This window comes from Molothrus aeneus, chromosome Z (assembly GCF_037042795.1).
Source record: "Molothrus aeneus isolate 106 chromosome Z, BPBGC_Maene_1.0, whole genome shotgun sequence".
Taxonomy (NCBI): domain Eukaryota; kingdom Metazoa; phylum Chordata; class Aves; order Passeriformes; family Icteridae; genus Molothrus; species Molothrus aeneus.
The window spans coordinates 51,128,320-51,142,450 of record NC_089680.1 but is presented as its reverse complement, the minus strand read 5'-3'; the positions used below and the strand labels follow the sequence as shown (position 1 = coordinate 51,142,450).

The following is a 14,131-nucleotide window of genomic DNA, read 5'->3' as shown; positions in this document are numbered from 1 at the left end:
AAACAACATTCACTTAAATAAAGCTGCATTCACTTTTTCCTTTGAGTAGAAAATATACCTTTTTGGCTTATTTCTCCAGCTGTCTTGCCTTCAGGACTTGCTCTCCTACATATGTTAATGCTTAAACATTTCCATCACAAAATGAGGGCAGAAGACCCACTGCTGTTCACTTGCCAAGTTCAGCAGTTGCAGGACTCACCTGAGATAAATACCTGCCTCTCCACAGAATGTTACCTTGTTATTCTCAACTTTCCATGTATATATATCGAGGCTCACAGAGTGATGTGTCTGTCTCCAGCTGCTGCCTAAGTCAAGAGGCAGAAGGCACTTGTACTGTAGCTGTACCTGCTGCCATGCGGGGCTCGATGGATTAATCTACCAGCCCCAGACACACAAAAAAAGAAAAATTCAAACAGCAAAAGGAGCTTTACTTTTTATTGAAAATGTAAAAATCATGTGAATCATGTACAGTATTTTCTCATAAGGAAAATCTTAGCTGTTTCATAATGTTTCACAAGACTGTAAAACATTTAATTTTTATAAAGACTTTTTCATTAGGCAAAGATAAAACTAAAGTAGTATTACAAAGCTATTTTCTAAATTATCAACAGAGAACTGAATGTTTAACAGATTAATCCATACAAGTGGCAGGAGAAAGGACTCTTCCATTTATAAATCTGCAAAAGGACACACAAAGGTATAGAGGGACACGGGTTTTTGTTTCAAAACTTTAAAAAATTAAGTGACATGTTAAAACACTACAGACGTGGATTCATAGGATGGTACAAGTTCTAGGACTGCATTTCTCTACACTACCTCAAACAGTGCAACAGTGATTCAGTGTAAATCTCTACAGTGTTTCATTGATTTAATACTTGTGTTCAAGTATGTGTCCATGAGAATGATCAAAATCTCTACTTAGCTATTTTAATTTTCTTGTTTATAATATAAGTTACAGTAGAATATCCCCTTCAGTATGTTTCTAAATCAAATGAACTAATTTCACAATACATTCTGTAATAACCTGTTTAATAATGTTAGCTTGTTCACTTTGACATCTGTTGCAAAAAACACAAGCTCATTCTGACTCCAAATGCCAAAAATATAATAAAATTTAAAAGAACTTTATTTCCATATACAACAAAACTATTCAGCTAAATTAAAATAAATTCAAGATAGCATGACTTTTTTTTTGCAACAGATGATCTTACTGAAAATAAACATTTAAAATACTAGTTACTATTTTTTAAAAATTCTGATAAATGTATCCAAAAGTGTTCATATAAAAATTAGTTATGAAAATGTCAGAAGATAAAACATGTTGGCTGTTTAACCAAAACCATTAAGGATGACTGGCAGGCAAAAATAAATTAATTTGATTAAATTATATGCCATCTGATAATATTTGGTCTGAAAAAGCCTGTGTGAGGGTGTGTGTGTGTTTATAAATAATAAGATTGCAAAGAGCTGAGAGCCAGCCAGCCTAACAGAGGTCAGCTCTTTTGTTGCATTTTTTGCGCATAAAAGTCCCTGCATGTCTCACAGCATCGCTGATACCACCTCATGTCTTGACAGAGGTTCTTCTCTCTTATCACTCTGCAGTACACAGGCCACTGGTCTCCTAGGCACTTGAATGTCAAAGCAGCTGGAAAAAAAGTGAAACAACAGCAAAATCAAATATACATTACTGTTGCCTTTACTAGTGAAGAATCACATACCAAAAGAGGCAAGGACATAAGTGTGTCTGGGGAAGAGAAAGGGTTATAGATGTAGATATTTAACAAAAGAAGGAATTCCCCTTGTCCTCCTGTTGTCAATATATTCAACATCAAAAAATTTTAAGGCCAGCTTTATTTACAAATCGGATTAAGTTGCATTGAACTTAATTAGTTTAATGTCATGCAACTACCTTCTCATGACTAAGTGGAGCTCATCTTTCTGCCTTGTTTCACTTATGAAAGCCTCCTTACACAGCTTATCACAGAAGAACCGTGTTACTGAAGTCGGAACTCTTCACATTTAGTTACATATATCAAGTACTTGCATATGTAGTATGTAGTACATACATGGAATTAAAATGGGAACCCAGTGAAAAACAGGGCTCAAGAACAAGATATTGTCCAAAACACATCACAAACACTGAATAAAGAAGTCAATCTCAGATTTGAGTTAATCTCCTAAGCTAAAAGAAGAGAAATTTGTAAAAGAGCTGGTGGCACAATCCCCATCAGCTTTCACTAGCCCTACCCCCAATTCTCTACTGCATGATATGAATGGAACTGGAGGCCAAAATTATCAGTATATTGAAGAGAAGCATTGCATTATGTATTTCAGAGATGTTAAGGTTTCTAGTGGATTAGATTCTGACTCCATGCTGGATGACATTGACTTGTAGACTACTAATATCAGTCCTAAATAATCCATGCCATGAGGACAGTGTGGACAGCAAGCCCAGGGAGGTCATTCTTCCCCTGTACTCAGCACTGGTGAGGCCACACCTTGAGTGCTGTGTCCAGTTCTGGGCCCTCAGTTTGGGAAGGACCTTGAGACAGTTGAGTGCATCCAGAGGAGGCAACAAGGCTGGTGAGGGGCTTGGAACACAAGGCCTGTGAGGAATGGCTGAGGGAGCTGGGGGTGTTTAGCCTGGAGAAAAGGAGACTCAGGGGTGACCTTATTTCTCTCTACAACTCCCTGAAAGGTGGCTGTAGTCAGGTGGGGTTGGTCTCTTTCTCCAGGCAGCAACTGACAGAACCAGGGGACACAGTCTCAAGCTGCACCAAGGGAAATATATGCTGGATATTAGGAAGAAGTTTTGTACAGAAAGAGTGATAAATTACGGGAATGGCCTGCCTGGGGAGGTGGTGGAGTCATCATCCCTGGATGTGTTCAAAAAAAGACTGGATATGGCACTTGGTGCCATGGTTTAGTTATGGTGTTTAGGGCATGGGTTGGACTTGATCATCTTGAAGGTCTCTTCCAACCTAATTTTTCTGTGATTTTGTGTGACAACATAGCCCTTTTTTTTTTCACTTCACTTTAAGTCAAATTTTAATTGACACTGTATTTTTTGTGTGACTCCGATTTACTTGACTCTGTGACACAAAGTTGCTTATATAACCTCATCATAGGAAAATCATCAATGATGGGGAGATAGCATCTTACTTCTGAGAGACCAGCTGAACAAAGAAAGATAAAGTACAAAGGGGAGAAACATTCAAATAGTGAAATAGCAAGGAGAGGACCATAAGCAACAGAAAATTGCAACAATGACTGCTGTGCAGAAATGTTTGAAGGTTAAAAACCTCAAAGAGAAATATACTTCACTGTCTTAAAAGAAGTATTGTGTACAGTCTGAAATGCCAGTCTTGTTTTCCATGCAGGAGAAATCTACTGGATAGGAGGCTTTATCTTAATAAGGGCTCTGGAAAATCAGCTGGAGAGGGTGTGCTGTCTTACAGCAAGCCTTTGAATATTCCCATCATGTTCAAGATGCAGACAAATGATTAGGGGAACTAATAGTAATCATCATCAATGATGCACTAGGAAACAAAAACTACCAGAATTAACAGTTCTGTAGTTATATAATAACATAATTTCCTTAAGAAGAGAAGAGACCTAAGTTCTGCCAGGTACAGCAAATCTCTTCATTCAAAGTAATTTTCCTTCACACATCCTAATACATTTGGCATAGATGTAGATTTGAACTAAAGACAAGTGGAAAGAGCTGTTTGTATTTAAGGGGAAAATAAGGGCCTCCTTGATCTCACAAATAACAAGAGATCACAGTTTGCAACATTTTTAACAGAAAAGAAGATATTTTCTTACTTTAGAAAGATTTGATAAAATTGGGTGAATATATAAATTATATATATATATTGAATATATACATACATATACATATATATATATATATATGTATAAAAGCATATATGTTTAGACTGTTTCTAATATAAATATATTTTCATAGGGGACATTTTGTTCCCTTAATATCAAAGTCTCATAATAAGGTCCTTCCTTGGATAACAAAACCCTTCACCACTTTTAGTTACAGTCTCTGATGTACACACTCAAAACCTGAAGCAGGAAGATCAGTCTCTGCATAGAATTTAAATTTCCTGAATACCTCCTGACTTCTGTTTCTAAACTGGGACCATCGTTAACTGTATGGAAAGATCTGAAAAGAGATTTGTCATCTTTGACTGCTTACCTAACCTGGGTGATGTTATTGTATTAACATTAATTTTCTCATTGCAGGGATGGAGATGACAGGGTCTGTAGGCTGCAGGCTTTTCTGAAGAAAAGCATTCATTTCCATGCCTTCCCGTGATCTTGTGCATGCACTGGATGACTCGAGACTGCATTCCTTTGCCACAGGTGACGGAGCACTGGAACACAGAGGAGACACATTCATTGGAAAGGTATTTTAGCCAGAAATCATGAAATGAAATGTCAGTCCATGTGAAGTGAGTGGCTGCTTCTTCAGATGTCAGCATTTCAGATTTCTGAATTCTATTCCATTAGCTAAATGAAAATCAATTTTAAAAGCACATATTAATTAACAGTATTAATTAAAGGACTCACTCCAGCATCCTATTGCTGTCCAAGTCCATTTTGTAGAGCCTGTGATGAAACTCAAATGCAGCAATGTGCCTGGAGGAAGCAAATATAACTCTCTTGTATCTATATACAAATTTACTCTTATAAGAGATTAAAGTAATGGTAAAACCATTCACAGACACTAGCAGAGAGAAGAATTTTTAATAAAGCTAGTTAATTAACCACAGCAAAAGTGCTCTTTCTGCTGAGCATAGTTTATTCCTCCTGTCTTTGTATCACATCTTCATGTTTTCACATGCATCTCACAAATAGAACACACAGCGTGAGACATGATACCTGGCCTTTAATTAATCTTGACATCTTGTTGCCACAGAGAATGAGGTAAGAAAATAAAACAACTGAGCTCTTTAACAATGGTAACATTTTAATTCTATCACAGTAACATAATACATTAGAGTAAAAACTTGGACAGGGCTGCACAGATGCTTACAAAACCTACTCCAAACAAACAAAAAACTAAACCAAAATATGCTTTTGCCTTTACTGACTTTTTGTGAACAAAATTTCATAGGACTTGAATTACTTTTCTGTCCATTTGACTCACATGCTATTGCTTTATCTACAAATCTATTAAAAATTACATATTGGAATTTTATCCTAGCCTCTAATGGTTTCGACTCAAGTACCCAGAAATTTCACCAAGTTCTACAGAAATTTTCTGTATAGAACATCTTCAAATACTAATCAGTTTCTTGTAATGAATAGTGTAAGAGCTCAGGCTGCAATCCTAAAATATTTTTTCTAAATGATTTTTATTACATAAATATTCAAAATATATTTCCTTGAGAGGCTTCAAAAAGCAGCTGAAAAAAAAACCCAGAAATAAGAAAGACAAGAAGAAGGTGCTATAACGAAAAACATTTCCCAGCCATCCTGTCGCAAGATGGAGAAGTGTAGTTTTCTTCAAAGAATGAATAAACTTTGACTATATGAAACACTAAAGTTTTTACCTGTTGGTTTGGTTATCTATGTGCATTTAAGTGACAATTTAAACACTTACCTGGAAGAAAGATTTACATGTGCTAAATGGAAAATAGATATGTGCATCAAGAGAAGGGAGATGCCTGTCTTTTGGACTAATAAGACTCCAACAGAGGTACGAAAGACTAGGATATACACTTGGATGTTTTCACAAGGGACTGCACTTGTAACCACATGAAATCAAACACTGGCATTTTATAGAGGCAGCAAATGGACTTGATTTTGCTCCTGTTCTCAGTGAGCCAATACAGAACTGTATCTTGCTGAGTTAAACAGTTACAGCCTCTATGAATCAAGGCATGTAAAGATATTAAATTATGAATACACAGTTGTCTATTCAGTACCAACCACAGTTTAACACATGAACAAATATATGGTTTACAGGAGGGAAATCAGTTAGTACTGATTTATTTTCAAAGTATGCTATCAAATCTAGTATACTGCTGTAAAAGCAGTGAGAAAAGTCTCCCAACAGAACTCCCCTTCTTGAATTCTCTGCCTTTTCTCTGTGCAGCTAAAAATAATCTGAGTTCCTATAACAGCCAACATTATGCACATGGTCAACATGTAAAACCACATATATACTGGCACAAATTTTATCCCCACTAGCAAATGGAACATAGATTTTAATTTTGCCAAAATTCTGACCACTCCTTAAATTCCTCTCATCATAGTTTCAGAGATATTTATTTTTGGAATATTTTAATCAAATTAAAATTGAGACAATGGAAAAGCAAAATAAAAAAAGGTGTAAAGAAAGACAAAACTAAAACTAAACTACAATACAAAGAGAAAACAAATGTGAGAGTAAAAGGAAAATGATGGTGATATGATGAAGCCAATATGTTGAAGATCTCCAATAAGGAAAGATAATAAGGAAACATCTTTAAATGTTATCATGGTGATCTTAATTTAGAGTAATATTACACACAGTATTACATTTTTTTTTCGTTCAAAGATTAGTGTGTTAATGAACCAAAGTTAGAGTATGTGTGAATGTGTGGTACTCCTTTAGTCAGCTGCAGAGGAGGAGGATATGGGCAGGTTGACCTGGTACATAAGATCACCAAAAATCATTTCTCTGCCCTTAGGTCATCCTAGAGTGAGTAGATGCAATTCAGCCACCTGGAATACTGGAGGGGAGAATGGGATTTGAAAAACACTAGTCTTTTGCTAACAAAATGGGTTCCAATGGTTTATCTGTTAATTTGCAATGCCAAACAATTCATGTGAGCAGGTGACTTTGTGAAGAGTGCTCTGGCAGCAGCCACATCTTCTCTACATCAAATGAGCTCTGGCTTGAAAGTTTGTTGTGACTGCAACTGACACAACAAGCAACAAACAGACAAATCTCTCAGCTAATCAGTGTTTAAGTCTGAATTTCTATGCAGAATCGGGCAAGATTTTGGCCTTAAAATCTCAACCGGTGAATTAATATCCTTTAAATAACTGAGTCTGCACTGGCCTTGGTGAGATGTAGTTTTCCATCCCAAGATGCAGAGATCTTGCAAACAATTAGTCTTGCTTGACCTACTTATTTAAATCACAATTTCAGAAACTGACATCAAAGGATGATTAAATGAAATGTCTCAGTTCATATAGGAAATACGTGGCAAAGCAGGAAATAGAGAAATTTGTGATCTATGTTCTTTTATTTTCACAGAATTGTACTAAATTTTAACAGTGCATTTATTTTTATTTTTTTAAAAATGGGAACTTATTAAGTCTTTTAAGATGCTTGTGGAATATTGAGAAAAAGCAGGGCTACCCCAGTGATCTGCAGTCCAAAACTTTTAAATCCAACCTAGTCAACATGCAAGTAAAGCAAGATTTTTCCAAACACCTCGGGTTTTAAAATCAATGAGGGATCTGATAAGCGTGCTGTGCTCTTCTATGTTCACATGGCAGTAGCAGGAGCAGTGGTGGTGTCTGACTTTGAAATTAAGAATTCTACTGACTGGAAGCCAGAAAAAAAAATCTTTTTACCATAAAAGCTCATATTAGCTATTAGCTATATTAGCTTATATTTAAATAGTATGAAATAGGGAAAGCATCAGGCATTTAGCAGTGCACTTGCTAGCTACACAGACAAACAGTGAAGTTTCTGTGTTCATGATGTCCATGTCTTAACTGTGAGTTTGTCTTGCAAACACATCAGCCAACTACTGCTGTAACTGAGAGCAGACACTGAATATTAGAGAATAAAAGTTACTCGTATTTTTCTTCTTTATCCTGAAAAGATACAAACTTGTTCCGACTTCACTAGGAGACAACTCAACTTCTGCAGATCAGTTAGATGCCTCTTCAGAGCAACATCTCTGATCGTCATTTTGACACTCATATAACTGTATATACATGTGTATATTCAAGCTGAAGCAGACTCTTCCAAAACTGCCTCCCAAACTTACCTCACCTTTGGATTTCTCCCACTGCAAATATTCAACCTGAGGTAAATACCTTTCACTGCATATGCAGCTGTCACATTTTAGGTAGTGCTTATGGTATGTAGTTGAAGCCGTATAGGTTCTGTATATTTCTGGACTTTACATGTTTTAAAACTCTAACAAAGCTTTTAATTTCAAAGAAATAAAAAATATTTTCACTTTTACACATTAATCAGTGAATGTAATCAAAAATAAATTTAACTGTCAAAACTGCTTGTATTTTTTGTATGTTTGTGTGTGTGTCTATATATATATATATGATTTGCAGAAAATGCCCATTCCCAACCAATATATAGCATTTTCATTAATTCAGCAGGTTTCAAATTAATTTAAACCCACAGTTTCTATTATTAGAGAATGAAGAATACATTTCTATAGTTCTTCTTCCCACCCACTCTATCTCCCCACGTCAGTCTTGCACATGCAGTACTTTATTTTTGTGGAGGTTAATTACATTTTACTTCTCACTATTCACATGACCCACACTTTAGGCCATGCAGCTGATTAGCAAAAAATTCCTGTAGGAGAACCTTATTTGTAGGTTTAGACTAAATGTTCTAGTACACAGCCAGAGGGTTTTTTTTATGTGGCTGTTAATCTGTGCATCTTGGACACAGTCCTAAAGGTACTGTAAAACCATTCAAGCAGCAAGACATGTAAAACATTCTTGTTAAAGATTAAAGATCTTGTTAAAAAATTCCTGTGTAAAGATAGGTAACAGCTATTTTTTAAAAATTCTTTTTTTCTTTAAAAAAAATCTTACCACCCTGTTTGAATTTGGTCCAACTTTTGAACTTCTTCGAGATATAATTTCAAGGACAGAAATCTAGGTGTTAAATATAACAATTCTTACACTTGGCATGCACACTCGCTACCCAAGATTCCTTCTTTCTGTTCCCTGCCAAAGATATATATTCTGGAGAGAATACATATTCCCAAGGCCAACAGCTGAGGAAGTTGCTGTAATGTGTTAGCTGCTTCCAGCTGGCCTTCATGAGAAGTAGGAATTCCTAAATTAAGGGAAAAATTGTCACTGGCAGACAGTAACGGTCAAACTGTGTCTTTCTGCCAAGACAACAGGCAATCACTGAAGAGGCTGATACAATCCTCAATGAAAAAGCCAATCTGTGACAGTATTAACAGAATTGACTTGGACAATTTATTTTTGAGAATAGGTGGACTGCTCAATAAAAGGTTTTACAAGTCTAAGTAGCATTCAAAGCAGGCTGACGTGCCTCTAAGGAAACTCAGTGATGAGTTTTACTGGAAATTATTAGCAGAGCATTCCTAATCATTTATGTATAGGTTCATCAGTTCCAGCTTTAAGCAGTTTCAACCTTTTCATGAAGTGAGTGTGAAACAAGAATAGCAAGCAATCAGACTTTAGCTGCAGGATTCACATTTGCTAACACACTTGCAAAATCTTCTTCTGCTTTGTCTTTTATGAAGCCTGCTTTTGAAGGCAGGTAGTAAATAATGTGGTGCATTTTTTTTCAGCAAAGGCTTCATAATAAGTTTGGCAATATTCTTAAAGATTACCTAAATCAAGCAAATAATCTGCAGTTTATTTAAACCTTTTTTTTTTTTTTTGTGTTACAAAGGCATTTTGAATAGTGTAGCAAAAAGAGGGATTGACGGATACAAGCATAAGACAGAGTCTGAGTTCTCACATGCATCATTTCCAGGAAGGTCTTTCTGCCTCTCTCATTTCTGACACACCCAACACCTCAGTATGCCAAATTTAAAATTCAGAACTTGTGCTAAGTTTAGCTAAAAAAGTATCTGCTGTTGGTCTCTTCTAAGTTTAGCAAGTTTGAGTTGTGCCTATTTATTTTATAGCCTTCTTTTTCTCCTTCTTCTGCCCACTGCTCCTCCATTTTTTTCTTTATAGCTCCTCTTTCTAGGGTAAGATGATATAAGATTCAAAAACAGATAAGATTTTAAATTCAGACAGACAGAACTCCAGTTCCCTTGATAAACCTAGAGATAGGATTCCCATGGAGGAAATCCTCATCACCTCATCTCAAGAATTTGAACCTTTCTTTTCTCTTTTTTTTTCTTTTTTTTTTCCCCCTAAATCCTTTTTAAGGCCCCATGCAGAACAATGTGGTTGTTTGGCAGAGGAGACTAAACTGACTTTGGTATCAAGACAAGAAGCAACAGAAAGTTCAGAAGCTGATTACAAAAAGAAATGTATTTTTTCTAGGTCAGTATATATGTATCTTTTCTTCATTGCCTAACTACTCTGAATCAATAGTGGAGTTGGATAGGCTTAAATCTGAATGGGCTCTCTGGACTCAGCTTGGAAGTGGAAAATTCTTTGTCTCCATGTGAAACCCAGGTTCCATTGCCCAATTTCTTTCTTGGGTAAATTAATGAAACACAATCATCCATTTAACAGTTTAAAAACTAGGATTATTCCACTGACACAAGTTTGTTCTATTAGAGACAACCTGGAGTCCAAATCCGTAAAAACCTGAGACTTAATTACAGCCTATCATTTCTCCCTGATATCAGGGAAGGTATCAGCATTTTTCTCTCATCATTAATGACCTATATCAAAGCATGGACAAATCCTGTAATACTGTAAAAGATCTAGAAACCCAAGTTCCTCTATGTGCTCCAGATGTACGTACACACCATTTTAAATTTTGTAGTTATACTTTCTATAAATCTATATATAATAAAAACATATTCAAGTTTTAAGGCAATTTACATATACCTGAAATAGTTATTTATTCTTATTTAGGACTTTAGACACACTGCTAAATAGTATTTGACATCATAATACTGGTAGATTTTACAAATTTAGCCTTATTTGTGCACCTCTGCCTGGGCACTGCTGCAGGGATCCTCTGTTAGCAAGGAAGCAGAAATAAATTTTAGCTCTGAATTTGTGGTTCTACCTGATGCCTACCTGTGCTGACTCACACATGGATATATTACTGCCACTAGTGCTTAGCAATGAGCAAGACATTATTACATTTCAAACTTTCATATCTGAGATATCATTGCCTGGTATTTTGGCAGGAGATAACCATCCATTCATTAGGACTATCGCACATCCAAACAAGAATCTGAAAACAGTTAGATTTCATGACATAATTACCTTTATCTTTCTGATTAAATTAGTTGAGTATGCTATTCTGGAATGATGAAAACAAATTCTTAAAATTAACTTAAAATATTGGCCTTTGACTACGTAATTATATTACCATACATGACAATGCTAGCCTGATGCTCAGTTGAAAACCTTGCACGGAAAAGCATTAGAACAGCACAAAGAAGTAATTAAAGGATTACAGTATTTCTAATGAAAGACATGTGACAGAACCCACTAAGGACACAAAGAAAATTTCAAATCAGGGAAAATGAAACCTCCAAGAAAATCCTTTCTTTTAAAAATTTCTATTTTATCTATTTACTTTTCAGAAATCAAAGAAACATATGTCAAAAAGCTCTTCTGTTCAACATAGAATTAAGCACTGTCCTTTAAATATCATCATACTATGTACCACTTTAAAGTTTTTCCAGTAGGTTGAATAAATGAAAGTGTTCTTTTCTGATAATGACTTTACTTCCAATCACTCTATCTACCATATTTTAAATAATGAAGATCTGAAATAGCAGGCAACTCACCTAAATGGCCATGAAAGATATTAAAAAACCAAAACATAAAAAAACCTATGAGTTTACAAGGAAACTGAGCTCATAGGACTTTTATTTAGCTGAAATACAAGAATAAAATCATAGAATCAGTTAAACTGGAAAAGATCTTTAAGATCATTGAGGCAAACCATTAACTCAGCACTGCCAAGTTCAGTACTAAACCATGACCCTAAGTAACGCAACTACATTGCAACTCCACTATTTGCCTGGGCAGTCTGTTCTAATGCTTGACAACCCTTTTCCTGAGGAACTTTTCCCTAATATTCAATCTGAGCCTCTGCTGGCTCATCTTGAGGCCATTCTTCTCATTCCCTCACTTGCTACCTGGGAGAGGAGACCAAATCCACCTCACTACATACTCGGAGGGAGTTGTAGAGGGAGAAAAGGTCTACCCTGTGCCCCCTTTCCTCCAGGCTAAACAGCCCCAGCTCCCTCAGCCACCCTTCACAGGACTTGTACTCCAGACCCTTCACCTCCGTTGCCCTTCTCTAGACATACTCCAACACTTAAATATCTTTCTTACAGTGAAGGGCTCAAACCTCAGCAGCCTCACCACTGCCAAGTACAGAGGGACAATCACTGCCCTGGCCCTGCTGGCCACACTATTGGTGCCACAGGCCAGGATGCCATCAGCCTTCTTGGCCACCTGGGCACAGCTCTCTCATGTTCAGTCCCTGCTGACCACCACCCCCAGGTCCTTTTCAGCCAGACAGCTTTCCAGACACTCTGCCCCAGCCTGAAGCACTGCCTGGGGTTCTTGTGATCCAAGTACATGATCCACCACTTGGCCTTGTGGAAGCTCTTACCACTGGCCTCAGCCCACAAATTCAGCATGTCCTGATCCCTTTGCACAACTTTTCTACCTTCAGCAAGTCAACATTCCTATGCAAACTGGTGTTGTCTGTGAACTTACTGAGGGTGCACTTGATCCCCCTGCCCAAATAATCAATAAAGATGTCAAACAGGACTGGCCCTACACTAAGCCCCAGGGAGCACCTCTTAGTGGCCAATTGCCAACTGGATGTAATTGCATTCACCACTCCTCTCTGGGTCCAGCCATACAGATAATTGTTAACTCAGCAAAGAGAGCACCTGTCTGAGCCATGGGCTGCCAGCTTTTCCAGGAGAATGCTGTGGGAGACAGTGTCAAAGGCTTAGGCCCAGGTAAACAACATCCACAGCTTTTTCTTCATCCACTAGGTAGATAACCCTGTCTTAGAAGGAGATCAGGTTAGTCAAGGACTGCCTTTCATAAACCCATATGCTGACTGGGCCTATCAAGCAGGTTCAGCACATGCCATATGATGTCACTCAGGATGATCAGCTCCTGACCTTCCCCAGCACTGAGGTCAAGCTGACAGGCCTGTGGTTCCCTGGATCTTTCTTCCAGCTTCCTCACTATCCTCATGTGGATCCCATCCATCCTCACAGAGCTGTCTGTTTCTAAGTGATGGACAAGGACCATTTTTCCTTTCCACTATGAGGGTTTGATTTTATTTCTCATCCCTGTCTTTCAGCTCAGGGGGCTGGGCACCTGCAGAACAACTGCTCTTAATACTAAAGATTGAGGTAAAGAACATACAAAGCACCTCAGCTTTTTATTCATCCTTTGTCACTATGTTTTCTTTTGCATCCAATAAAGGATGGAGATTCTCCTTAGCCCTCCTTTTTTGTTGGACATGATGCATTTTTTGTTGTCTTTTATGGCAGTAGGATGATTAAACTCTAACTGGGCCTTGACCCTTCTAATTTTCTTCCTGCATAGCCTCACAACATCCTTGTAGAGCTCCCAAATTGTCTTCCCCTTTTTCCAAAGGCCATAAACCCAATTTTTCCACCCAAGTTACAGCCAAAGCGCTCTGTTCAAGCAAGGGAGTCAGCTCATCTTTCAGCACAAGGGGACAGGCAACTCTTGCACCTTTAAGATTTCTTTCTTGAAGAATGACTAGCCTTCCTGGACTCGTTTGTCATGCAGGACTGCATCTCAAGGGACTCAGTCAATCAGTCATCTAAACAGGCCAAAGTCTGCCCTCTGGAAGTGCTATGTGGCAGTTCTGTAGCCCCCTCCCCTTACTGCTTTGAAAACTGAAAACTCTATTGTTTCATGGTTGCTGTGCTTAAGACAGCCTCTGAAACAATTATTTCAAAAGAATTTTTCAAGATTCAGTTATCTCTTACATTTTTAAAGTATTTTCATCTTTTGCCTAATTATAAACTATCAGAAAACAGCAAAAAAGTGACAACCCCATAGAGTAAAACAAAATAATGAAAATCAAACAATAAATATTTTGAGATAAAATAATTTCATAGAATAACAAGTTTATCACAAGAATAAATACATGACGTAGTATGTTACTTAGCTGCATGAAATACAGGAAAACAGAAACATGAAATAATAAAAAAATCCAACAAAAATAAGC

General features: G+C 37.0%; 1 protein-coding gene across 1 annotated transcript in view; it reads right to left on the bottom strand.

Annotated features, from left to right (window-relative positions):
- Window positions 1-421: 421 nt before the first annotated feature.
- Window positions 422-14,131, bottom strand: part of ADAMTS19 (ADAM metallopeptidase with thrombospondin type 1 motif 19) — a 130,645-nt gene continuing 116,935 nt past the window's right edge. Inside the window, exons 22-23 of the mRNA XM_066569073.1 lie at window positions 4,208-4,385; window positions 422-1,645 (exon numbers count right to left, since the gene is read on the bottom strand). Coding sequence (XP_066425170.1) covers window positions 1,494-1,645; window positions 4,208-4,385 — 330 coding nt within the window. The 3' untranslated portion in view covers window positions 422-1,493. The remainder of the gene's footprint in view (window positions 1,646-4,207; window positions 4,386-14,131) is intronic.